Source organism: Danio rerio, chromosome 4, assembly GCF_052040795.2.
Source record: "Danio rerio strain M-AB ecotype USA chromosome 4, GRCz13ab, whole genome shotgun sequence".
Taxonomy (NCBI): Eukaryota; Metazoa; Chordata; class Actinopteri; order Cypriniformes; family Danionidae; genus Danio; species Danio rerio.
In genome coordinates this window covers 35,670,855-35,698,515 of record NC_141024.2, presented here as the reverse complement: position 1 = coordinate 35,698,515, position 27,661 = coordinate 35,670,855, and the positions used below count along the sequence as shown (strand labels likewise).

Below are 27,661 nucleotides of genomic sequence, written 5' to 3'. Positions count from 1 at the left end.
GGAGCAATTGATTATGCACAGGGACAAGGTGCTTCGGCATCTCCGCCTACTGGGGCTTCAGGTCAACCGAGAAAAGAGCAAACTCGCCCCCGTGCAGAGGATTTCTTTTCTCGGGATGGAGCTGGACTCGATCACCATGGTAGCGCACCTCTCCGAGGAACGCGCTCGCCTGTTGCTGAACTGTCTGAGGGAGCTCGACAGCAAACTAGTGGTCCCACTGAAGTTCTTTCAGAGGCTCCTGGGGCATATGGCATCCGCAGCCGCCGTCACGCCGCTCGGGTTGCTCCATATGAGACCACTTCAGCACTGGCTTCACGATCGGGTCCCCAGACGCGCATGGCACGCGGGCACACACCGGGTCTCGGTTACTGCGCTGTGTCGCCGCGCCCTCAGCCCTTGGAACGACCCCTCGTTCCTACAGGCCGGTGTGCCTCTAGGACAGGCGTCCAGCCATGTTGTTGTTTCAACAGACGCTTCCAACACGGGTTGGGGGGCCGTGTGTCGCGGGCATGCGGCTGCGGGCCTCTGGAAGGGTGCCCAGCTGCATTGGCATATCAATCGCCTAGAGCTGTTGGCAGTGTTCCTCGCTCTCCACCGCTTTTTACCGGTGCTGGAGCGGCAACACGTGCTGGTCAGGACGGACAGTATGGCGGCGGCGGCGTATATCAACCGCATGGGGGGTATGCGCTCTCGCCGCATGTCTCAGCTCGCCCGCCGTCTGCTCCTCTGGAGTCACCCGCGGCTGAAATCGCTGCGCGCCATTCACGTCCCAGGCACACTCAATCGTGCAGCCGATGCGCTCTCACGACAGCTGTTACGTCCTGGAGAATGGAGACTCCACCCCGAGTCTGTTCAGCTGATATGGGCGCGATTCGGGGAGGCCCAGATCGATCTGTTTGCTTCCCCCGAGAACGCTCACTGCCAGTTGTTTTTTTCCCTGACCGAGGGCTCTCTCGGCACGGATGCACTGGCCCACAGCTGGCCTCGGATCATGCGCAAGTATGCGTTTCCCCCAGTGAGCCTGCTCGCGCAGTTTCTGTGCAAGGTCAGGGAGGACGAGGAACAGGTTCTGCTAGTTGCGCCCCTTTGGCCCAACCGGACCTGGATATCAGAGCTCTCACTCCTCGCGACGGCCCTCCCCTGGCGGATCCCTTTGAGAGAGGACCTACTCTCTCAGGGACAGGGCACCATCTGGCACCCTCGCCCCGATCTTTGGAACCTCCACGTGTGGTCCCTAGATGCGAGGAAGACTTAGGTAACCTACCGACTGCGGTGGTTAATACCATCACTCAGGCTAGAGCCCCCTCCACGAGGCGCGCCTACGCCCTGAAGTGGAGTCTATTCACTGAATGGTGCGTCTCTCGCAGAGAAGACCCCCGAAATTGCCAGATTAGTGTTGTGCTCTCTTTCCTTCAAGAGAAGTTGGACAGCAGGCTGTCGCCCTCCACTCTCAAGGTTTACGTGGCCGCCATCTCCGCTTATCATAGCGCGGTAGCTGGCGGCACCGTGGGAAAGCATAACCTGGTCATCCAGTTCCTTAGGGGTGCTAGGCGAATTAATCCATCTCGCCCCCCTCTCATGCCCTCTTGGGATCTCGCCCTCGTTCTCACGAGTCTGCGATCCGATCCCTTTGAGCCACTCGAATCAGTATCTCTAAGATTTCTGTCCCTGAAGACAGCTCTGCTGGTTGCGTTGGCCTCCATCAAGAGGGTCGGGGACCTGGAGGCATTTTCGGTCAGTGACTCGTGCCTGGAATTCGGGCCGGATTACTCTCACGTTATCCTGAGACCCCGCCCCGGTTATGTGCCCAAGGTTCCTACCACCCCCTTTAGAGATCAGGTAGTGAACCTGCAAGCGCTGCCCCCAGAGGAGGCAGACCCAGCCCTTTCTTTACTTTGTCCAGTTCGCGCTCTGCGCATTTATGTGGACCGTACTCAGGATTTTAGATCATCTGAGCAGCTCTTTGTCTGTTATGGCGGTCGGCAGCAGGGAAGTGCCGTATCGAAACAAAGATTATCCCACTGGATTGTGGATGCCATTTCACTCGCTTATTCGAGTCGAGGTCAGCCGTGTCCCCCGGGAGTTCGTGCACACTCCACTCGGAGCGTTGCATCCTCTTGGGCGCGTGCACGCGGCGCCTCTCTAACAGACATCTGTAGAGCTGCGGGCTGGGCGACACCCAACACATTTGCAAGGTTTTACAACCTGCGAGTGGAGCCGGTTTCCTCAAGGGTATTAGGTAACCCTTTGGTGATTGAGGAGACAACTCGGTAGGGTGTTGAAACACGCTTGCTGCGCCATTCTCCCTAACACGGAGGTACGTGCGCCTTTTTTATCTGTCAGTAAAGTTCCCCGTCAGGTGAGCCCTGCAGATTCCTCCGTGGCCCCCAGCACTGACTCAGCGGAGGAGTCACTTGCTGGCCCACTACGTTGTAGGTCTGCCCGCTGGTCAGCCCGCGTTTTGGGTATAGGTGCCTGCTATGCGTGATCCCCACTAGGCGATCCCATATGCTTATTCCGCCACGGTTAAGTCCCCCCCCTGGGCGGACCCGTGTCTTCCCTCTCCGCTAACCACTCTTTTGCTATGCGTACTCCCCCTTTTTAGGGCTAGTCCATATGTAAATTCTGCCATCTATCCCCCCCTTGGGTAACGGATGGCCTCCGCAGCGTCCTCCCTATCGGGATTGCACGCTTCCCAACGTACTGTCGTATTTCCTAGAATTATCTAGATGCTCACGACTTCCCAAAAAATATATCTAAATCCGTAAAACTTCTGTTAAAGTAGGATAAATTAGGGCCAGGGACACGTTGGAGGACCGCGCCCCCCATGATGTGGGTGCGTCACGCTTGCTTGACTATCTCCTCATCGGGGGTGTTGGTAAGGTGCAGTCATTATGGCGCTTTCAATGGGCTCCCAATGCGTGGATTTTACAAATCAAATCCACTTATAGTGCTGAAGTTCCCCCCGAAGGGGAACGTTCGAGGTTACTAAAGTAACCCTTCGTTCCCCGAGGAGGGGAACGGAAGCACTATACTCCGTCGCCATAATGACTGTCCCTTAGCTGTTTGAAAGTCTCTTCAGCTTAAAAGTCTGCTGCTTAAAAGTCAGCAGACAGCTGACTTCAGCTTAAAAGTCTGCTGGCTTCAGGTGTGCTTATATGCTGAGATAATTGCAGATGTCACACACCTGCGCAAGCTTACGCTGCCAATTAATTTCATTCATTGGCCCGTTCAATACTCTCCAGACAAGCGGCTTCTGATCCGAATCCTCCCAATGCGTGGATTTTACAAATCAAATCCACTTATAGTGCTTCCGTTCCCCTCCTCGGGGAACGAAGGGTTACTTTAGTAACCTCGAACGTTACCTGTGACACTAGCATGTGATGCTTCAGCTTATGGAATCGGAGCAGTGTTGCAGCATACAATGCCAAATGGTGAGGAACGCCCTATTGCTTATGCTTCACGCACTTTGTCACCCGCAGAAAATAAATATTCTCAGATTGAGAAAGAAGCATTAAGCATTATTTTTGGTGTAAAAAAATTTCATCAATATCTGTGGGGACGATCCTTTAAGCTGATGACTGATCACAGACCTCTTGTGACTTTATTTGGGGAACATAAACATTTCCCAATGATGGCTGCTGCCCGTATCCAGAGGTGGGCAATAATTTTAGCAGCCTATGATTACCACATTTGTTACCGCAAGGCAGAAATGCATGGAAATGCTGATGGATTGTCACGAGTGCCATTGCCTGAAATTACAGATGTGGGTACAGAAGCCATGTCAGCACATATTAATACCCTGCTATCTAATCATATACATGAGGCCCCGATAAATGCATCACAGATTGCTAGAGCAACTAGAAGAGATCTACATATGTCTAAAGTTGCCCAGTATGTAATGGAGGGTTGGCCAAGTGAAGTGGCAGAAGAGTTGGAGGTGTTTCAGACTAAAAGAGACGAGTTATCGATGGAACAGGGTTGTGTGCTATGGGGAACAAGGGTGATTGTACCTTTCAAACTTCGAAAATCAGTGTTGTATGAACTTCATGCAGGACACCCCGGCATTGTTAAAATGAAAGCCTTGGCTCGCAAGTATGTGTGGTGGCCGAAAATTAATATGGATGTGGAAAAATGTTGCAAAGAGTGTGAAATTTGTCAACAAGAACAACGAGTGCCCAGTCAAGTTCCTCTTCATCCATGGGAGTTTCCGGGTGAGTCTTGGAAACGTCTGCACATAGATTTTGCTGGCCCTTTCCTGAACAATATGTTTATGATTGTAGTGGATGCTTATTCAAAGTGGTTAGAAGTTTTCCGAATGTCACACATTACATCTCAAGCTACAATTACCAGATTGAAGCGATTGTTTTCAGCATATGGATTACCAGAACAGATTGTGACTGACAATGCAACTACTTTTACTTCAGATGAATTTCAGACATTTGTAAGAAGGAATGGTATTTTGCATACTACTGGGGCACCTAGACATCCCGCCACCAATGGGTTGGCAGAGAGATATGTCCAGACCTTTAAGGTGGGCATGAAAATACTGAAAAACGAGCAGATGTGCATTGAAGATAAAATATCTTTATTTTTATTGCGCTATCGCACCACTCCTAATTGTACCACTGGCCAATCACCATCTGATCTTTTCTTGAGGAGACATGTCCGTACCAGGTTGGATTTCCTGAAACCAAATATTCATGAAGTTGTTCGCAAGAAGCAATATTTGCAAAATCACTTACACGATCATAAGGCACAGGAAAGGTCCTTTGCTGTTGATGAGTCTGTTTTCTTGCGTAATACAGCTGGAGGAGATCCAAAATGGTTGTCTGGAGTGGTGGTGCAGCAGACTGGACCAGTATCATATAAGGTGTGTGATTCATCATCAACCACTATGTATAGACGGCATGGTGATCAGTTGAGGCCACGTCATTCTTCATCAGAAACTGATCAGTTGAGTTCGTACAGCTCATTGGAGAAACCAAGTTCTGAAAAAGAGTTGACTGATTCAAGCAGCCAAAATTCAGGGTTGACGGAATCTCCAGCTGTTGAATGTGAATCTGGACTTCCTGTATCTGGGGCGGCAAGCCCAGTGGGGCCTGCAAGCCCAGTGGGGCCACGTCGATCTAAACGAACTATTAAGTTACCACAACGTTTCAGAGACTAAGTGGAAACATAGTAATGTTGAATTGTATTTTGTAATGTTTGATTTATGTGATGATTATCTTAAGAGGGAAGGTGATGTGGTATATTGGGATAATGTGTGTGTGTAATGATCTGGGTGTTGGTCTCGCTATTGATTGGTTCTTGACAACTATTTAAGCCATGTGATGTATTGTTGTGATGACGTTGTTTATATCTAAGTAAAGCACGCTTGATGGCATCTCTGTGTGTTTGCCTCGTAAATATATAACAGGCCACTTACTGTTGCAGTTAGGACATGATCAATTTCTCCCTCGTTTTCCACTTTACACAACATAGCTGCTGTCTCTCATATACATCGACATTTAGAATTTGAAGTTGATCAAAACTTTTAATCCAAACATTTTAAAACAATTTTGAAAAACTTGTTTAATCCACTAAGTTTAAGTGTTTTTTTTAATTATTGTTGCAAAAACGTTTACAGCACAAAACAGGGAACAATCGACATCGCAAGGCATATTTAACATTAAAATACATTAAAAAAATTTAATTTGTTACAACTGCAACAAAAGATCTACATCAAAAGAAAAACAAAACATTATGACAATAAATGTTTTAAAAATAAAGTACAGAGAGCTTCAGTTATTTTACTTTGATTTCTGAAGTATTTGAAGCTTTGAGCCACTTTCTCTACCTCAGAAAGAAAACACCTAAAAGAGGGTCAGCACTTTTGATATTTACCCATTAAAATAAAGTTTACAACATCAGAGAAAGAACAATGTAAATCAGCTTTGTAAAATAAAATATCTTCTAGAACAATAGGGGGGACTGAAATCATCTGTAATGAAAGCCAAGGATGGATGTTAAACCAGAATTTAAAAGTAATTTCACAAGAAAAAAATAAGTGATCGAGTGTTTCTGGAGCAGATCTACACTTGTCAACATCAAAGTTAAATCTTTTTTGAATAAACTAATTCACAGGATATATCCTGAATACAATTCTGTAATGAGTTTCCTTAACCTTTGGTGCTACAGGATATTTAAGATAAAAGGTAAAAGCTTTATCCTCTACTAAGGGTTTAACAACTCCTAGATGATCACACTTCAAATCACCAATGATAAGCGTTTAAATTCTTTGTAAATAAGCTTGATGTTACATTTACAATCGAAAATATCAACATTTGATATTTTTAAAAATGGAAGAAAAGTTATAAGTATAAATGGGAGATCAAAACAATTACTTTGAATTAACCTAAATAAAGCAATAGGTATAGCCTCGCAAATTTCAGTATAACCTTTATCTGTGATTTTAACTCTATATTTTTTTTTAATAATCCGTTTTAAGATAGTAGCAGTCAATTTTTGTCTAACAAATCATTAATAAATATAATGCCTTTATTGTACCAGTCACTTTTAAACAGTGATTTTCTGTTAATATTAACAGCCCTTTTATTCCAAAGAGTGGATTTATGAGGGAAAAATTATGGGTAAATATCACTTTACAAAAAAGTAGTGCTTGCTTATGAAAATTAGACAGATTCAAAGGAAGTTTTGAACAATCATAATCACATCTTAATACAAATTCAAGGCCACCATTTTTTTAAACAAATTATTTGGGATATGATACAATATTGAATAAGGCTTAGCTAAACACTCTTTCAACCATTTAACTCTAAAAGTGCTAAGAAGACATTTAAAATCGATTGCTTTTAAACCTCCATATTCATACTCTTTGATCATATGATTCTTACGTAAATAATGTGTTTATTTTTCCAAATAAATTTAAATAATATTGAATTTATAGATTTAACTATTTTGAGAGGAGTATATAAAGGATAAGTTAAATATATAATTTTAGATAATCCCAGTCAAAAGAATTTTACCCTATATAAAAAGGTCTCTAGCTAGCCAATGATTTAGGGATTTTTTCATCCCTTCCATTTTGATATTAAAATTTGAACGTTCTCTATGAACAGAATTTTTGGTGTTGGTAACTCCCAAGTATTCAACTTCTTCTTTTACTAGAATACACTCTAACTCTCTTAAAGTACAATTCTGAATAGTTAATATTTATAAAATATTAATATTTTCTTAGGTTTAAGGTCAATTTAGAAGTTTTAGGAAACAGAAATTTTGACAAGAGCTAAAGGGAGAACCTCCTTATTTTTAAGAAATAATAAAGTGTCATCTGCAAACTGACTTAAACTAAAAGTCCTACCAAGTATATCAATACCTATAGTGTACTCTGAATTTTTTAAATATAATGACATAAATTCAACAACAGTGAAGGTGAGATGGGACATTCTTGATGGATTCCTCTTTTGATGTAAACTCCAGGAGATGATCCTGAATTCAGGGATTTACTACTGAATATATCAGTATAGAACATGGAAATTACCCTACAAAAGCTCGGACTAAACCCAAAAGTTTCTAAAGACTTTCTAAAGACAACAAAGGATGGTCAAGGGTATCAACTGCCTTGAAAAAGTCTAGAAATAGAAATAAACTTATCTGAGGAATTAAATAACTATAATCGAGCATATCAACTATCAGTCTGAATACTTTTCACTTTAATGAAAGCTGATTGTGTTTCATTAATTATCTCGCCTATACCTTTTTTTTGAGTCTATTAGCAAATACATGAGAGAGCAATTTAAAATCATTGGACAAAAGAGTTATGGGTCTCCAATTGTTTAAAAATAATTTGTATTTGCTTGGCTTTGGAACTAAAATGATTAAATTCTGCTTCATAGAAGTCTGCTTTGTCTTTAATTTCCTTAAGTGCTTCAAAAACTAAAAATTTAATCTCTGGCCAAATATGTTTATAAAACTCAACTGTAATTCCGTGTATGCCTGGATTTTCCATTGGATATTTTAGAAATAGCAACATCAAGTTCAGAGATAACAATGTCAGATTCCATCATTTCACGGAAGCTGTCATAATAGAAACTTTATCTTTTAAAAAGGAAAAGAAAAAGTCACAATCACTCTCATTAAATTTTGATTTATATAATAATATGAATAGATGTGATCATCAATCAAAGTTTTCTCTTCACTTACATTGTTATTTATGCTAAGTTTATTCATAGTTTTTAAAGATTGTCTATGCTTTACTAAATTTAAAAACAATATGAAGAATTGTTCTCCCCCTCCTCTATCCATTTCACTCTAGATTGTAAAGCTCCTTTAGCTTTCTCTGTATAATAATCATCCAACTCTGATTGCAAAATACGAAGTTCATTTTGTTCTATATCTCCAAGAAAATATTTATCACCAAGGTCATTTAATCTAGATAAAACTGTTAACTGTCTTTTTTCCTAACAGAGGAATACAATAGCTCATTACAGCAGAGCCATTTTTTAACTCGATTCATTTTTAATTTGAGAAAAGCATGTGGCAAAAGAAAAAGAAAACCAAACAGCAAATAGGGAGAAAAGCATTTGCCAAATGCTTATTTAAAAAACTGTTTAAAATGTGTTTTGTGATTTATTAATAAAAAATTTTACTGTTTGGTTAATCAGCCTTTAAAACATGGATTAAATAATAATACAGTAATAAAAGTGTCTATTTATTTATATATTTAAAATGTTTTTGCAAAGTATTATTTTATTGCTTAATTAAATGACATTTAAAAACACAATTCAAACATATCTATTTATTTGTCCATTTAAATTGTGATTTATTTCTGTACATTTTTATGCTGGGTGAAGCAGTGGCGCAGTAGGTTGTGCTGTCGCTTCACAGCAAGAAGGTCGCTGGTTCGAGCCTTGGCTCAGTTGGCGATTCTTTGTGGAGTTTGCATGTTCTCCCTGCATTCGCGTGGGTTTCCTCCGGGTGCTCCGGTTTCCCCCACAGTCCAAAGACATGTGATACAGGTGAATTGGTAAAGGCTAAATTGTCCATAGCGTATGAGTGTGTGTAGATTTTTCCCAGAGATGGGTTGCAGCTGGAAGGGCATCCGCTGCGTAAAAACTTGCTGGATAAGTTGGCGGTTCATTCCACTGTGGCGACCCCGTATTAATAAAGAGACTAAGCCGACTAGAAAATTATGACATTTTTATGCTTCAATAATTAAATTGATCATTTAAGTCTTTGTTTTTCTAACTAGCACTCCTGATCCTCCATCATCATGACAGTGAAGACTAATCATGCGTACAATTCAGGCTTAAACGTGAATAAATTATATTTTAAAGAACATTAAAATGCAATAACGTTTTAGTGAGCAGAATAAGCTTATTATAAAATATTCCAAACATTTTTACTGGGTCTGTATATTATGGTATTTACAACTATTTGTTGTACAACATTTTTTTTTTTTTTACATGGGTGGAAACCTTTGTTGAACCCACCTGTTTCTGATGTTTGCTGGGGAGCGATTCTGAATGTCTGGCAACTGTGCAGAGCTAAAAAAAAAAAAAAAAAAAAAAGATCACTGTATTAAGTAGTTTAAGGGGACATGTGGTACATTGTCCAGTGGCTCCCAGTGCTTCAGCATCTCTGTACATGTTGTCGGTGGAGCTGGTGGTACTGCTGGTGCTGGTTGTGTCCAAATATAGTGTGAACTATAGTAAAAGTTCAGTGGCATCTGAGGTAACAGGTGGATATTCTATTGATGAAGCAGGTGGAGGAAGTGGCTTTGGTGCTGGTCCAGATTCCTCGTCATCTCATCAAAATTAAATGGATATTTGTTAAAATAGATTATAATCGCATGTGACTTTTTTCCACTTGAAATGACAATCTTTTTGCTATATTAAAAGTATTCAACCCATTCTTTAAACAGGGTTTTGCTTGTCACCCTAAAGAGTTTAAAACAATAATTAATATTATCCCTAAAAACATCACAGTATTGATCAGAGGTTTTCTTTCACACTATTCTGTAATGTTCTCTCTTCTATCTTTATTTTTTAGAGATCCAAAATGTAATAATAAGTTTTAAAGGAATATTCTTATCCAAAGGCTTCGTCCTAATTAGCTCAGACCTCATTTATTTTTTAAAGATTTTAATTCACAGGAATTAGAAAAATAAGACAACAAGTTACATTTCTTATTCAATTCTCCCCAAAATTAAAGAACTTCAGTTTAAATGATTAATAATGTGTATCCATCAAAAGAATTCCTGAGATTAAAAGTTGATAATAAGGAGATCTTGTCAATTTTGTGAAAGTCATATTGAAAACACTGAGCATGTTTTCTATAATTGCATATACTCATGTCTCATGTCAATATCCATGTAAACCCTTTTTGCAATAAACAAGTTAAATTTAATGTGACTAAAGAAAATTGTACACAGCATTAAGTAGTTAATAACCGTTTATGCTTTGCAAAAAATTCTTCATTCATAAATAGATAAATTTATAAATGTTGGTTTTTAAACCTTTTAAAGGGTGACAATGAGATTAATAGACCTATACTAGTTTAAAAAAATATATTTTTTCAGTTTTTATTTTGCCCACCTAACATTGCTGTTAGTAATAGTAGTCACACACACACACACACACACACACACACACACATATATATATATATATATATATATATATATATATATATATATATATATATATATATATATATATATATATATATATATGTGTGTGTAATTTGAATGAACAGATAGCTGAAGTGCTTCAGAAGTCTCTGTTGAGTACTGGAATTAACATGTAAGCTAACAAATCACTCATATTCTCATTCACAATAGAGATACTGGGTTTCCCATACACAGATTTATTTGTAGTAATGTGGGAGTTTTCACATGAACATTTCTTCAAAGGAAACCAGTTGTTTACAGAAAGTTTAATTGTCTTCATGAAGAAAACTAGTTTCTTTTCTAAAATCAGTCCATCAAAATAAATGTGTAGTGTTTTGAAACCAAAGTCTTCATTTGTTACCCACAACACATCAAGATTTGATCAAGTCAAAATCTCATAATCTGACACAAATCTGATCTGTTGTAAATGGCAAATGGCATTATGTAGTCTGATCAGGGCTTTATGGAGTCTGCATCCATCTCTCACTGTCATTGCAAGTTCACACCAGCCGAGTTTAGGTGGATTTTTATTCACCACCAAGTTTTGTGACACTGCAGACAAAAGCCAAAAACTGGAGGCAATCTGTGTTTGTTCAAGGGAGTGACAATCAAACAATGCGAATGATCAAAAACACAATCTAAGGGTGTAGGACAGTTTTCTCTGCATCTCCTTAAACATTTTCTCCTCCCTAATCTTTCTAATTCTCTTTTGAGTGCAGACCATTTGATTGTAGTGTGCAATGTGCAAAAATTTGGTTTTCAGTTCATAATAACTTGAAACACATATAGAGTTATTTTGCTTTATTGCAGCCCTGTAGAAACTCTCACAACCTGGCACATCTTCACCTCTCTTCAGTTATTGAGTTTAAATCTTCAGGTTCAAAGGGTTTCATTCCAGTAACTTGAGATGTATTCAAGAGTTCACACTTGTCCCGAGATGCTATCCCATGCTATCCCGGGAAAGCCTTAAGCTCTGCTGGACAAGGCCTCATTTTTTCTCTCCATTGTGAAGCTTCATATGATTGACGAGGCTTCTTTTATGTTTGAAGACCTTTCCACACTCACTGCATCGAAAACGCTCGCCTGAGTGAATCTTCATGTGTTGCTTAATGGAGTCTTTGCATGAAAGACTCTTTCCACAATGATCACATGTAAACACTGTGGTTCCAGTGTGACCATTCGTGTGATTCATGATTCTTTGGTTGTGAAGCTCTTTCCACACTGAGCACATGCAAACGGCTTCTGTCCGGTGTGAGTTATCATGTGGTGTTTGAGTGAGCCTTTATGTGGGAACCTTTTACCACACTCTGTGCATGTGTAAGGTTTCTCTCCAGTGTGAATCCTCATGTGGATGGTAAGGTTTTGTTTTTGAGAAAAACCTTTCCCACACTGTGTACAAATAAAGCTTCTCTCTCCAGTGTGAGTTCTCATGTGGACTTCAAGGTTGCCATTTTGCTTACAACTCTTTCCACACTGACGGCAAGAGTAGAGCCTCTCTCCAGTGTGAATTCTCATGTGCACTTTTAAGTTTCCTTTATTATAGAAGCTTTTTTCATACTGTTTGCAGGTGTAAGGTTTCTCCCTAGTGTGGTCAAGGTTTGGCTTTTGACTAAAACTCTTTCTACTCTGTTTACAGCTGAAATCACACCTAGACTTGGATTTCCGAGGTTTTCCGTGTGATGAAGTCTTTTTAGTGAGTGTGGGTTTTTCATCAGTGGTTATTTCTTGTTGTTTCTCTTCCATTTCATTCCATTGATGTGTCTCTTCTTTCAGCACTATCAGGTCTTCAAAAAAGAACAAAAAAGTGAACTTTAGTATAAAGGCTTTAAGTGGCAAGCATGAAATGGATGTTTACCCTAAATATTAAAATGAGCTAACCATTTACTCTCCATCATGTGGTTTTAAACATTTCCTGTCTTCTGGAACACAAAGTAAGCCAGCATTTTTATCACAATATCTTATTTTGTCCTCAACAGAATCAAGAAACTCATCAAGGTCATCAAGAAACTCATCAAACCACACAATGGAAAGTAAATGGTGAGGCTATTTTCACTTCTGTGTCAGAAAGTCATACCAACACTAACTCACATAATCAACACATCTCTTGACTCTAGTTTATTCCCCACTGTATTACTACTGTAATTGTGAATCTTTACTGTTCCTGTTTAAACAGGGTGCTCTTGCTACAAGGAGCAATGGCAGAGAAAGACTTCCAGTGCAGACTTTGTTAAGATGCTGCAATCTAATCGTGGGAAAGACACTTGCTCCTGAGCAGATTCGAGCTTGGGGATGTGTTGCTGTCACACCAACAAGTCTGCCGTGAGTTTCAAAGCACACATTATTCTGACTAGTTGCCAACTTAAATGTACTCTCTCATTTCCAGCATTCACTGAGACTCACACACACACTCAAACAGTTTGTCCACGTTTAAAACCACATCTGGCAGCTGTGGGATTCGAACCCACGCCCCCAAAGAGACTGGAGCCTAAATCCAGCGCCTTAGACCACTACGAGCAGAAGCATGCAGTATCATTTTGCAAGTCTGTTTGCTCAAGCAGAGAGGTCATTCTCAAGTATCCTAAAAGGACTGCCTGGCAGCGGTGGGATTCGAACCCACGCCTCCGAAGAGACTGGAGCCTAAATCCAGCGCCTTAGACCCCCTCGGCCACACTACCCTAGATGTATCTATGCAGTGGTCCCTTTTCTGCCCATTTTTACGGAAGCAGAACAGCAGAGAAGACGCAGAGCTTCCTAGTGAAGCCCTTAAACTTTGGCCAAGGAGTCTACATTTGGATGTGAGCTGAAGCGTACAGTATCACTTTGCAAGTCTGTTTGCTCAAGCAGAGAGGTCATTCTTAAGCATCCTAAAAGGACTGCCTGGCAGCGGATGGGATTCGAACCCACACCCACAAAGAGACTGGAGCCTAAATCCAGCGCTTAAGATCCCTTGACTACGCTATCCCAGATAACTCCATGCAGTGGTCCCTTTTCTGCCCAACTTTACGGAAGCAGAGAGAACGCCAAGCTTCCTAGTGAAGCCCTTCAACTTTGGCCAAGGAGTCTACGTTTGGATGTGAGTGGAAGCATGCAGAATTACCTGGCAGCAGTGGGATTCGAACCCACGCCCCCGAAGAGACTGGAGCCTAAATCCTATGCCTTAGACCCCTCGGCCACACTACCCTAGATGTATCCATGCAGTGGTCCATTTTCTGCCCAATTTTACGGAAGCAGAACAGCAGAGAAGACGCAGAGCTTCCTAGTGAAGCCCTTAAACTTTGGCCAAGGAGTCTACATTTGGATGTGAGCTGATGTGTACAGTATCACTTTGCAAGTCTGTTTGCTCAAGCAGAGAGGTCATTCTCAAGCATCCTAAAAGGACTGCCTGGCAGTGGTGGGATTCGAACACACACCCACAAAGAGACTGGAGCCTAAATCCAGCGCTTAAAATCCCTCCGTGCAGTGGTCCCTTTTCTGCCCAACTTTACGGAAGCAGCGAGGACGCCGAGCTTCCTAGTGAAGAGGTCATTCTTGCACCTGATTACAAGGTAACTGTTAATGTTTTAGTGTGTTGTATTTCAAATTTGAATACTTTAATTCAAAACCTTTTATTTATAGGAGCAAAAATGTCTGAAAAATCTCATAAAGCTATGTCAGACGCTGACTGGATTTCACGTCTGAAAAAGTTTGCAAGCACAGGAGTTTGGCCATCAAATGAGGGCAACAGGCCAGCTCCTCAACAAAGAAAGTGGCATGAGATTTATCAAAGGGTGTGTATTTCGTTTACATGATATAACGTTTGTTGAAATTTGCTTAACAGAGTTACGTTAACTTGTTAGGCTTCAGTACATTCAGTAAAGTATCTGTGTAAAATATGTCATACTTGTTTTTAAATATTAAAGTGTTTTAAATTTCATGTATTTTGAGATTTACGTCGAATAATTTAGTAAGTTTGACCGTTTATGAAAGAGATCTGAACAGGTGAGGGAATGAATTATGAGTGTACAGTACACAGCATTCCTCTTATTCTTCTTTTCGTTTTTAGAGATACAAACTGTACAATTACATAATAAATAAATATTGCACACCCTAAAAACAGTGATAAATTAATTTACAGAGCTATTGTGTGCTTCATTAAGGGAGTCATTGAGTTAAAATTCTTGTTTAGTTATAAAAGTTTTTTGTATTTTGTAAAATTATTTATTATATTTTTCATGATTTTTTCAGATTGAGAAATGTCCATTGCAATCTCGTGGGCAGAGGACCTTGGTTGGAGGTGTGCTGAAATGCACATGTGGTTTTCACACTCAAAAGGTAAATTTTTGAATCAATATGTGTTTATTTTTATTTACTAGAATGGCTGTCCTTTTTGTGATTATATGTATTTTTGTGATTATTTTTAGCAGAATACTGCTTCTGCTGCTCCTGCACAAATGGTGCAACAACCTGCCCCTACTGTACCTGCTCAGGAGGTGATGGAGACGAGAAAACTTGAGGCCCAGCCCCAGCCCCCATCTACTCCACCAGTGGCATCAAAAATTTCACCGCAATTGTCAATGGTACATTTTTTTAAAAATCAAAAGAAATGACAATTTCAGTGTTTCAAGTGTTCAAGGTGTTCAAAGTTCAGTTCAAAGTTCAAACATAGGAGAGAAAAGAACAAAAAGCAATAAAAAAGTTGAGGTGTTGCTAGAGACCTGCTTAAAATAAATTGAGTAAATTAGTTTAAATTAGGTGGTAGTTTCTAATTGCTTGAAATTTAATGTGATATACACTAATGTTCAAAAAAATTATTATTGTTAAAATATAAAAGCTTAATATTAATCATATATAACAAGAATTCTATTGTGTTTGATTTGCTCATAAATTAAATCGATTTTATTTGATTTGAATTGTTTGAATAAATTATTCTTTATTTATTTAATTTGCCTATATTATTATTTCACATTATTCCAGTTTTTACTAAATATTAGATCAAATAAATGTAGCCTTGATAAACATATTTAAAACATTAAAAAAATACATTGAGCAGATCGCAAACCTTTGAACAGTAGTGTACATTTCGCCATTGTGAACACAGTGTTTTTAATTAAATGCTTTTTGTCTTGCCCTTTTTGAGTTCACCAAACCAAGATTTTCCAGATCCCACATTGCTGCAGCAAAGCCAAATCTTAGTGTGGCTAGAAGACCATCACAGGTTGACGTTCAGCCCAGTTCAGCAGTGTGTAGTGCTTCTACACCAAGCACGGCTGTAAGTATTGTCATAATCCACATAGCTTTCTTAGAGAATTAGGTATAAGCATTTTTTTTATACGTAAATTCGTATTTTTGTTAAGTACAGTCACATTAAATCTCAATAAAACATCTCTGTAGTATTCTTTTAGTGCATAAAAACATATATATTAAAAATAAGCACCATTCTTTAAACTTTTTGTTCTGCATAGAAGCGCTGTGACAAAATTTTACAGTTTAGCAGCAATCATTCATTCCCAATGTATTTTATACATTAATGTTCAAATAAAGTAATGGTTGCAAAAAATTCTGATTAGTTAATGTTACTTATAGATATATAATTACAAAATGCACTTTGTTATACTGCTTGTTTGTACAGACACAGGACCTTCAAGTTTCTGCCCCCGTCCTCACATCCACTACGGCAGTGACCAGTTCCACAGAGCCGTCCGGCATTGTCTCAGTAAGTAATTTCATATTTTCTGTCCAAAAAAAGTAATTTGGTTTGCATATTTGCTGCCCCAGCTGAATTCACACAAAGTGGTTTTAAGACCAGCCAATTAAATTGACTTGATGTTAATTAACTAAGCTTGATATATGTATAAATGTTAACAAAATAAAGAGAGGAAAAAATAAAGCAAAGAATCACAAAAATGACGCCTTCTGCTGTTGATATTTTATGTTCACAGTAGTAAAAGAAAAGAAAATGGATGGAAAAGAAGTAGAAAGGAAAAAGAGAAATAACTGTATTGGAAAATACTTTTGCTTCTTTAAAGAAAATGTTTATTGGTGAAATTCTATTAATGATTTTTGGAATTGAAATACATAATAAGGTATTTAAAAACAATCACTTAAAATCAAAGGTATTTAGATTATAATCATGATATCATGTGAGGGTACTCACTCAAATATGTAAGGTGCATTTACATTACCAGACTAAAGGTTTTATCTATTTTCCTTCACAGACTGCACCTTCTGGGTCATTGTTGCAAGCTCCATCAGCTGTTCCACTTCCGCGCCTTTGGGCTGAAACCTTGCCACCAGAGGACCACAAGTGGATTGCCAGCAGGCTTTTTAAAATGGGGTCCAAAGGAAAGCCAGAGCTTCAAGACAACCTCCAGCTCTGGTATTACCCTCCACAGCCTGCACTTACATACAATCAGGCTCCAGCTCCAGACAAATTTTTCTGTCATTCACTTTTGCTGTGGATGCCATACAAGCTGTGGAGGGTCAAAGTCCTAATCCTGCATGTGGACAGCATCAGCTGACAGGTGGAGGTCTGCACAAAAGGGCACGGCAGGTTCTGGACATTGACAGGATGTACAACATGGTTACAGAAACCCTCATCTGTACCAAGTGCAAAGCCTCGCATGTGTCCTGGAGTCAGACTGTCTTGCAGCAGCTGGATCTTGGCCATCGCTCAGAGTTTCGGGTCATTCTCACACAGAAGTGAGTAATTGAACACCTTTATTCCTCGTGCAGTTGTTAACCTATCATCACAGATATATAAAAATACTTTACAAATTATATATATATATATATATATATATATATATATATATATATATATATATATATATATTTATTTATATTAATATTCTTCTGTTCCTAAGGTACGCCTGTGATATAAGAGTCATTCGCCTACTGCGTGAGCGTGGACTAGGCAACAGCCCCACAAGGGTCATCAAACAACTGAAGGAAAACCACAGTGAAGAGTGGCTCCAGCGTCTGGCCCGCTACACCACTGTGTGTGGATTTCCTCAGTGGACCTGGGGTGTTGCCGATCACCTTCCAGGAGCCCCCAGCACCTACAGTTGTGCCAAGCTGCAAGTGGCTCCTCACTGTCTACAGCCAGGACATCTTGACAAGGTTGAATGAAATCCATGCCAGGATAACATCAACCCATGGGTCCATCTTGAAGATGGATTCAACTAAAAAGGTTAGTGGATATTCATCAATTTATAATTTCTTTATTATATTCCAGCATTGGTAAAAACCCTTTGTGTAGTCTGCTTGATCTGACGATACACCATGGTTCTTCTCTTGTCTAATCTAGATCACAAAAAAGCTGGCTGGGACAGCAAGAGGAACAGGACTCTGGCTCACCTCTGTTGGCAATGAGTTTGGTCAGGTGCTGATAAGTGTGCTCACTGCCCAGGAAGGAGCAGGACTGGACAGGATGGTGGATGGGCTGGTCAGAAGATACCAGCAGGCTGATGTGGATCCACCTGCTGTTTTGTATGTGGACTGTGGGTGCTGCGCTGATGTGGGTAAGACCAAACTCAAAGCCAGGTTCAGAGGATGGCCGGAGTTGACTGTGAAATTGGACATCTGGCACTTTATGCGCAGGATTGCCGTGGGATGTACAACTGATGCTCATCAACTGTATCCCATCTTCATGTCACGGATCTCTGCGTGCATTTTTGAATGGGATGCGGCTGATGTTTCTTTGCTACGCCTAGCAAAGCGAGCACTGTTGATGTCCCAAGGTTGGCCTGCGTTGACAGATGCTGATGTCAACAAGCATCTCACCAGGGAGGAGCTGGCTCTCCATTGCCGGAGGAGGACCCGTGGGGAGGAGACTACCATCCTTCTACTTGAACAGTTTCTTACTGAGCTCATGAGCAACAAGGGCAATGACTCGCTGGGCATTCCTCTTTTAGACAAGGAAAGGATGGAGCACATCTGGAGTGTCCAAAAAAAGCATATCAAATGCATTCAGGATCCCCCTGGTGTCGTGCTCTATACTGAAACGGGGAGCATAACCAAGGGAGGTGTTCTGCTACGGACCTACAGATGTGCCAGGGGCTCCACGTCTCTCGAGTCCTTTCATTTACACCTCAATCGTTTCATCCCAGGTATGATTCTGCACAAACATTGTGTAAAAACGCATTAAATGTCTTTGTGTGTTTGTTTTTTAATTAAGTCCTAAACATTGTTTTTAATATTTACAGGGTACAGCGCAAATAGTCTGAACTTTCAGATTTATTTGCTGGAGGGACTAAACAGGTGGAACCAGGACCGGGAGGCTGCTTCCTTGGCATCTGAACCATCAGCTTTACGCAGCTACACAGGAGAACTTGTTCACTGTGTAAACTGCAACTTTGAAAAGCTGTTTGGGAGAAAAGTGGTGCCCAACTTTTGTCCGCCTGCGCGTTACACTGGTAAGAGATTTTGCTATTGTTAATAAACCTGCAATTTCTGTGTTCTCTCCATCTACTGTATCCAGTTTGATACAGTAGGTCAATGTTCATGAGCTTTGTGCTGTGAAATCTTTGCTTGTCTTTAAATATTTGTAAGAACAAATGTATTGTTTCATGACTATTTACTAAAGTAAAGCAAGATACAAAGTTATCATTACATTATTATTACATGTCATTATCAAACATAATGCTACAAGCTTTGAGGGAAATTTATTTGTACATTTCTCTGTCTTCGTTGTATTTCCATTGCATTTCATTAGATGTTTTGTCCAGAATATTTATTATGTTTTGGATCTCTGATTAAAATGTATGTTTTTGTTTGTTTCTTCCTTGACGTTGAGCTTTTAAAACTACTTGCTACTTCAACACCCAATCAAACATGGCTCTTAAAATTTGTTTATTTATGTTTCATTTATTTTTTTCAGGTGAGCTCATTGGAGTGCAGTATCTGTTCCAGCAGACTGGTCAGGCACTGCAGAACATGAACCCAGACTGTGAGCAGACTGCTGAGCTCATTGAGGATCTCAATGTGGATGAGCGAGAAGAAGATGAGGGCTTCTGTGACATCAGTGAGGATCACACTATTGTTGATCCGGAGGCTGCTCTGTCACCATCCTCCTCCACATTGAGATCGGGTTCCTCCACTGCAGTCACCAGCAGTGTCGCTTCTTTGCCAGTCTCCACATGCCCTGCACTGGTCCCTGACCCACCTGTGCAGCCTGAAGAACCAATTTCACCTGTGCCCTTAGAGCCAGAAGAGGCTACGGAAGATGATGACGAAGATAATTATGATGACGACGATGATGATGGTGATGAAGAGACTGTAAGTCCCACTAATTTCTGTCTTTACAATGATGTAGAATAATTTAAAAAATAAAGTGTCAAACACGCATCAGGTTTATTTCCGTAGTGCAGCTTCAACATGATAACAGAATCAATTATGGAATTATGCATTGAACAATTTAATGTGCTATTTTTTTTTTGTTGTGCTTTCATTAGGCTGTTGACTACCAAAATATTCCGGCCTTCCAGCATGTGGACAGGCTGGCTGAATATCTGGTTGAGCTCCGGACCCACAAAAGCCTTAGCCTCACCAGCCAGGAGGCCAACGAGATTATTGGTCTTTGGCAAAGCCTGCATGACCAAGACAAGAAGCGGGTGGTGTATGCAGCTCGACACCAGAAGCGACTGCTGAGTGGGCGATTTAAAACACCCAAGAAGCCCACTCACACCCCTGGCGTGGAGAGCACTACCAGATGTGTGCTGGGTGCAAGCAGTGCTCCTGCTCAGTGGCCTGACTGTTGCCGTCTTGTGGAGACCATCTTTATTAGGCTTTGTACCATCCACCCTAGTCCCAAGCGAAAAGGCAAGGGAACCCTTTCAAGATGGTCTCTGATCCTGCAAGACTACCGCAGGATTAGGCAACTCGTACTGGGCAACAGCTTGGTAATGGGAGGTACATCCATGCAGCTGGTTGAGGTAAACCAGAATACCCTGATTCAGTGGTTTAATAACAGACAGAAGAAGCAGGAGCTGTCTGTGCTGGTTCAGGGTATTCAGTTGCCTCAACCCCTCCCAGAAGCCCAGGAACCTCTCCCAGTTGCCAAAAGTCTTCGGACAGAGCCAGACCAACCAGGAGAGCAGCACCAGTATGTGTTGCCAGAGAGCACAGCAGGTCAGGCAAGGCAGAGGCAGACATCTGTTGGACGACCCCCACTTAGACCCAAGGCACCAGTACAGACCCAGGTCATATTTACACCACCAGCACCTGGAGCATCGCTGCAGATGGTACCCAACATATACATCCCAGCTACACCAGGGTACCAGGGTATGCCGATGTTTCAGGGTGTACCAATGTTCCAGGCTGTGCCAATGGTCCAGGGAATCCCTATGGCCCAGGGTATCCCGATGATGCAAGGAGTGCAGATGGCCCAGGGTATCCCAATGGTGCAGGGGATGCCACTCAGACAGCCACCCCTTCAGCCAACAATGTCCAGTACCAGCTCACAGCCTGCTGCATCACCGTCCACATCTGGAGCCATTCCCAAAAGACCGTACCGGAGAACTGTTCAAGCGAACACTTGTAAAAAGTGTGGGCAGTTCAAAACAAATGCCACAGGCCATAGCCAACTCAGGGGCAGGGTGTACTGCCCACAGACTGAAACTTTAACTAAAGAAGAGTGGCTAGAGGAAATGAAAAGGACCAATCCAAAATAATGTGTTTGTTTGTTTGTGTATGTATCAGAGGTGTGGACTCAAGTCATGTGACTTGGACTCGAGTCAGACTCGAGTCATGAATTTGATGACTTCAGACTCGACTTGACAAAATATAAAAAGACTTGCAACTCGACTTGGACTTGAACATAAATGACTCAGACTTTCACTTGGACTTGCGCCTATTGACTTGTAAAGACTTGCTACTTTCTATAAAAAGCCCAAAGATAAAAAGTATGTTGACACACAGAAAGCTCTATCTCTGCGTGTGTGTGCGTGTGTGACAGAGAGCATGCACGCATACTTTCGACCACTAGCGCTTTGTGGCGCACTTCCGTGTTTTTGCACCAGCGGGAAATTTGAAGATGCCATTTTCATTCTGACTCGGAGAGTGAAATAAACACATCCGCGATCTGCTCCTTTTGTTTTATTCAGCGGATTTACAACATCTGTCAAAGGTAAGAGACTTTACTACTCGCAATGTGTTACTGTTGTGCAAAAGCATTGTTTTACTGTTGTGTATAAGTCAATGAACTTCAGTTTTTTTAAACCAAATTTACCCTCTCGTGATTTATATCATATAATTATGAATGAACATGGCTGTAATTTATGTTTTTGCACTTGGTCGTTTGTGTCAATGCGCATATTATGTTTTATCTTTGTGTTTTGCCCATCCTCTGACAGTATTTTCTAACTATTTAATTAGTAGTAACATTGATTACATGCCATAATAACTAGATATATAATTTATTTTTAAAGCTCTTAAAACTGTAAAAAAAAAAGTTTTTTGTTATTTTCTGGTGACATTTTGCAATAAGGTTTCTTTAGTTAATCTATGTACTAACATGAACTAATAATGAACTATACTTCTAAACCTTTATTAATTATAGTTTAACATTTACTATTGCATTATTACAATTTAAAGTTATGCTTGTTAACATTAATGTTAATGCACTGTGAGTTAACAAGAATTAACCAATAATTTTATTTCCATTAATTAAAGCATAAAATAATGAATACTGTAATGAACTGCACTGCATTGTTTGTTCACATTAGTACATGCATAAACTTAATTAATTAATACAACCTTATTGTAAAGTGTTACCTTTTTCATATTTTGGATTAATTCTATTAATTTTATTTAGTATTTAAAACCTTAAAGGTATTTTTATTATTGTTGATGTTATGCCTCTTAGCAATATTTTAGTCCTCTATATGGTTTTTAATTAAATTTTTTATTGCGAGAATGTAATGTAATGCATATATTTATATATTATAAATGCATGTTGAATTTCTGTTTGTTTGTTTTTCTGTATTTCCCACTCTATATTTTAGGATTATCTACTATTTTTAAAGTACTTAAAACCAACCATCTAATAAAAAATACAATTAACAATCACATTTTGTTTTATGAGTGTCTTTGTTCCTGTTTTGTAGGACTCTTATTTTAACAGATTTCATTTGGAAACACTTGACTGATCATTCAATTAAAGTTTTACCTTTATTATTCCATCACTCAATGAGATCATGTAATTGTGAGTTGAATTACTCCATTTGTAATTGTTTTTAAATAAACTAAAAACGAAGATATGTTTTATTCAGTTTGTTGAATGTGAACTTTTCTACTTTACATATTAAAAGATATTTAAAACCACTATGAATGTATTTAAACTAATATTTAAATTTATATAACTGTTTCACTGTGGGTATTTCTATTTTAATTTATTTAGCACATTTATTGGCTATTCAAACATGAAAACAAGTTTTAGACACTTTGTGGCTCTAATAAATGGTTAAACATAACAATATCCCAGCAGAAAAATCCAGCTACAACCAGCCTAGGCTGGTAAGCTGGTTTTAGCTGGTCGACCAGGCTGGTTTTAGAGGGGTTTTGGTCATTTCCAGGCTGGTTTCCAGCCATTTCCAGCCTGGTCTTAGCTGGTCAGGCTGGAAACTGACCAGCAAAATCCAGCTAAAACCAGCTTGACCAGCCTGGTTTAAGCTGGACATAGCTGGTTTTAGCTGGTCATCTCCCAGCCTGACCAGCTAAGACCAGGCTGGAAATGGCTGGAAACCAGCCTGGAAATGGCCAAAACCCCTCTAAAACCAGCCAACCAGCCTAGGCTGGTTTAAGCTGTTTTTTCAGTAGGGATTTTTGACAAAATGTTCTAAAATGATTGTTTACAAGTGCCTAAGTGGGATTCGAACCCTGTTCTTTATGAAAAGAAAGAAAAATCTGATTGGCTCTGACATTACTTTTACCAGTGGGCAGGTACTTCAATCTGATTTGCTGGTCTCTCACGCGCATAGTCAGTCTCTCGGCGTTTGCTTGAGTTTTGTCCACACTGGCGCTTCATAATTTTCCTGCTTTTGCTCTCCAGAGATCCTCCTGATAAATTGATTATTCCAGAATGTTGATATGGTTTATATATTGCTAAACTATTTAGTAACAATACACGAAAAACTATGTGGTTAAGGTAAATTCTATAATAAATACTAGTGTTTTTGAGAGTTAGGTATACTGCCTATGTTTAAGCCTAGTATTATTTACAAGTTGTTAATGAATGCTTCAGCATACTGTAGTATTGAGAATAGTGAAGTAATAAAATGAAATACAGAGTGTAGTTTTACTACAGTAAAGTGTGGTGAATTGTAGTATAATATACCCAATACTGTAAAAAAACTACAGCACTGGGTCATTTGTTTATATTACACTTGTGTTACCATAGCAACTATAATATCACCCCAACAGAACAATTAAAGTACTTTACTATAGTACTGTTCAAAACACTGTCCATGCCAATAGATGTGTTCAGGGAACCTGTGGAACAGCTTTTCCTCAAAATGAAGAGGATGACATGGAAAATGTCCTCCACAATCTCATCAATAATGTGGAAGACAGCAGAGACTAGTTCACTTTATTTTAGTTGCCATGATAAAATGGGATTGATAGTGAGATTTATTTAAAGAGTGAATAGTACAGTAGGCTATAATACCTAATCATGTTTTTCCTTATTTTTATCACAGTTACATTTCTGCTTGCGTTAGTTATATTTTTGTTTAAATGTTTTTATTTGATTAGTATGGTGAACCTTTTGGATGTTTAATAAATGTTTGTAAAACAAAATGCATTCTTTACATCCAACCTCTATTCTCTGTGTCTTTAAGTGTTTAAAACTGGAAATATCTCATCATAAAACATACAGCCAAAATGTTATGGTTTATTAGATAAAAAAATTAATATGTAAGTCTATTTTAGTATTCTGGTTATTGTTAATAAATAGTGCCTCAATATAAATCATATCAAAAAGCACAAAAGGAAGAGGTAACACAAGACACAAATTCTATATATAATTTCTGAGAGCACGCAGGAAAATGTGTGCGTGAGCAGTGCATATTTGAGAGCAAGAGAAAATTTGCGCGTGAGCAGCGTATATTTGAGAGCTCGCAAGCAGTTTTGTCCACAGAGGAAATCGGTGCACGAGCGTCACACAAGGTAGAGAGCAAAGTTCTTCAACGTTATGTGAAGAAAACAACGTTATTGTTTGTATAAAGTAGCCTACTTCATTTAGAATATGTGCTACCATTTTACATTGCTGCTAGACAGATTTGCATCTCCATCTCTTTAGCACACACGAGATTCAATTGACAAAATACCAATTTCACTCAATTTTACTTTGCAGCATACAGGAGTTGTTGGTCTACTGCTGCCTCATTGAGGTTGTTTATGTAGTTTTAGTTAATCACAAGTTGATCACTGAAGACATAACATAGCACAACTAAACTTAATGAACTAGACAGCAGTAGACCTGCAATTTCTGTGTGATGTGAGGCAAAATGGACTCTTTTTTTGGTGGAACTCGTTCTTGTGCAATAGGCTGTGTAGACGAGACGCAGCACTGTTTAGCACTTTTTCAGAAAATTACATTTGTATCTTTATATATCTAAGCAATGTTCTTTCATTAAAAAAAAAGGTTTGTTTAATAAATACAGATCTTACAGCCATACATAATCTGTTTAAATTTTATTTTTCTGTTAAAAAGACTCGAAAAGACTCGAAAATCAAACTATAGGACTTTGGACTTGACTTGAGACTTGTTGCCTTTGACTTGGGACTTGACTCGGGACTTGCCTGTCTTGACTCGGGACTTGAGGGCAATGAATTGAGACTTACTTGTGACTTGCCAAACAATGACTTGGTCCCACCTCTGGTATGTATATAGTGTAATAGTTCTTCAGTTCATTCAATTTCACTTGCTGTTAGTTTATATTTTTATTTCACATTTTCTTTAAATAGTGTATTTATTTTGCTGACATTTTATTTAACTTTTATATTATTTATGTGTGTGTGTGTGTGTGTGTGTGTATAGTGTTTACAGTTTATAACCATAATAATTCAATTTATTCTATTTCACTTGTTGTTTTTTTGCACATTTTACTTTTTAATCATTTATTTTGTTAACATTTTATTTAACTTATTTATTATTTATATATGTGTGTGTATTTATATAGTAATTAACCATAATAGTTCTACAGTTTATTCTATTTCACTTGTTGTTGGTTTCTATTTTATTGCGCAATTTATTTAAATAGTGTATTTATTTTGTTAACATTTTATTTAATGTATTATTTATATATATGTGTGTGTACAGAGTGTATAAAGTTTACTACCATAATAGTTCTTCAATTTATACTATTTCACTTGTTGGTTTCTATTTTATTTCACATTTTATAAAAATAATTTATTTTGTTAACATTTTATTTAACTGTTTATTATTTATGTGTATGTCTATAGTTCATACAGTTTATAACCATAATAGTTCTTCAATTGCCTTGTTTGATTCTGTTTTTGCGTCAGTCTCATAATCTGAAGGTCGTGAGTTCGAGCCTCACACGGGGCAAGGTGTTACCTTTTTGCACTTGGAAGTGCTTAGATGACTGGGCAGCATTTTTTATTCCCTTCCGTGTGGATCATGCTTCCCCGGGGCTAAAAAGCTACAGCTCCTCTGGAGGCCTGGCAGTGTGAAGTTCCAAGAACATTTCCTGAGTCTAAAGCAATGATGGTAAGATGCTCCCATTCCTATCACGTTGTCGCTTGACGTTCGGCGTGGATCTGTCAAATGTCATGAATTAACGTTGTGCGAGGATTTGACGAAAAGTCCTGCGAATCCCATTGCCTTAAAAATCAACGGCATCCCAGGACATTCCACTACATGTCATTCTAAGACAGTACTTTTGATCCCCTTTTGGTTCACTTGCATTAAAGCCCTCGTCCATTGTTTTGTTCACATGCTTTTCCGAGTTTTTGTGGACAATACCTTGATCGCAAACGCCTTAAAACCTACAGTCTAAAGAGCCCATTAAGTCTGCCAGGGACACTGCTAGGGTGCATAAACTTTGGCGCAAAGAGATTGATGCGGTGCTTTGTCAGAGTTACTGTATCACTCTGACAAGGTGGCAGAGAGTTAAAGACTTTAGCCTGAACGCGTAGCTAAAGATTAGGTTTGTCAGAAGTGGGATTCAAACCCACGCCTCCAGGGGAGACTGCGACCTGAATGCAACGCCTTAGACTGCTTGGCCATCCTGACATCGCTGCTCAACCTGAGCTGTCTTCTAGCATCCACACCGAAGCACCGTGACATGAAAGCTGGTCTTTCACAGTTTGCCCAGGTCCAATAGTCTGCCTCGTTGGCGCATTAGGCAGCGCGTTAGTCTCATAATCTGAAGGTTGTGAATTCGAGCCTCACACGGGGCAAGGTGCTACTTTTTGGCACTTGGAAGCGCTTAGATGACTGGGCAGCATTTTTTATTCCCTTCCGTGTGGATCATGCTTCCCCGGGGCAAAAAAAGCTACAGCTCCTCTGGAGGCCTGGCGGTGTGAAGTTCCAAGAACATTTCCTGAGTCTGAAGCAATGATGGTAAGATGCTCCCTTTCCTATCACGTTGTCGCTTGACGTTCGGCGTGGATCTGTCAAATGTCATAAATTAACGTTGTACGAGGATTTGACGAAAAGTCCTGCGAATCCCATTGCCTTAGATATTAACGGCATCCAAGGACATTCCACTACATGGCATTCCAAGACAGTACTTTTGATCCCCTTTTGGTTCACTTGCATTAAAGCCCTCGTCCATTGTTTTGTTCACATGCTTTTCCGAGTTTTTGTGGACAATACCTTGATCGCAAACGCCTTTAAACCTACAGTCTAAAGAGCCCATTAAGGCTGCCAGGGACACTGCTAGGCTGCATAAACTTTGGCGCAAAGAGATTGAAGCGGTGCTTTGTCAGTGTTACTGTATCACTCTGACAAGGTGGCAGAGAGTTAAAGACTTTAGCCTGAACTCA

At 39.7% G+C, this 27,661-nt stretch overlaps 2 protein-coding genes and 2 non-coding genes across 4 annotated transcripts in view; 2 read left to right on the top strand and 2 right to left on the bottom strand.

The window, feature by feature from the left end:
- Positions 1-499: 499 nt before the first annotated feature.
- The window catches only part of LOC147836787 (uncharacterized), a 150,092-nt gene continuing 122,930 nt past the window's right edge, over positions 500-27,661 (top strand). The window contains exon 1 of the mRNA XM_088650362.1: positions 500-3,360. Within this exon, the coding sequence (XP_088506488.1) occupies positions 829-2,274 (1,446 nt within the window). The 5' untranslated portion in view covers positions 500-828 and the 3' untranslated portion in view covers positions 2,275-3,360. The remainder of the gene's footprint in view (positions 3,361-27,661) is intronic.
- Positions 13,265-13,347, bottom strand: trnal-uag (transfer RNA leucine (anticodon UAG)). The gene has a single exon. It is a non-coding gene; the product is annotated as a tRNA-Leu (tRNA).
- Positions 13,771-13,852, bottom strand: trnal-uag (transfer RNA leucine (anticodon UAG)). The gene has a single exon. It is a non-coding gene; the product is annotated as a tRNA-Leu (tRNA).
- On the top strand, positions 15,229-25,698 carry LOC110439402 (uncharacterized). Its single transcript, XM_087248525.2, has 8 exons — positions 15,229-15,920; positions 16,281-16,364; positions 16,867-17,350; positions 17,515-17,840; positions 17,958-18,759; positions 18,856-19,065; positions 19,530-19,927; positions 20,104-25,698. The coding sequence occupies exons 4-8, from the start codon at positions 17,823-17,825 to the stop codon at positions 21,319-21,321; spliced, it is 2,646 nt and encodes an 881-aa protein (XP_087104651.1). The 5' UTR covers positions 15,229-15,920; positions 16,281-16,364; positions 16,867-17,350; positions 17,515-17,822; the 3' UTR covers positions 21,322-25,698.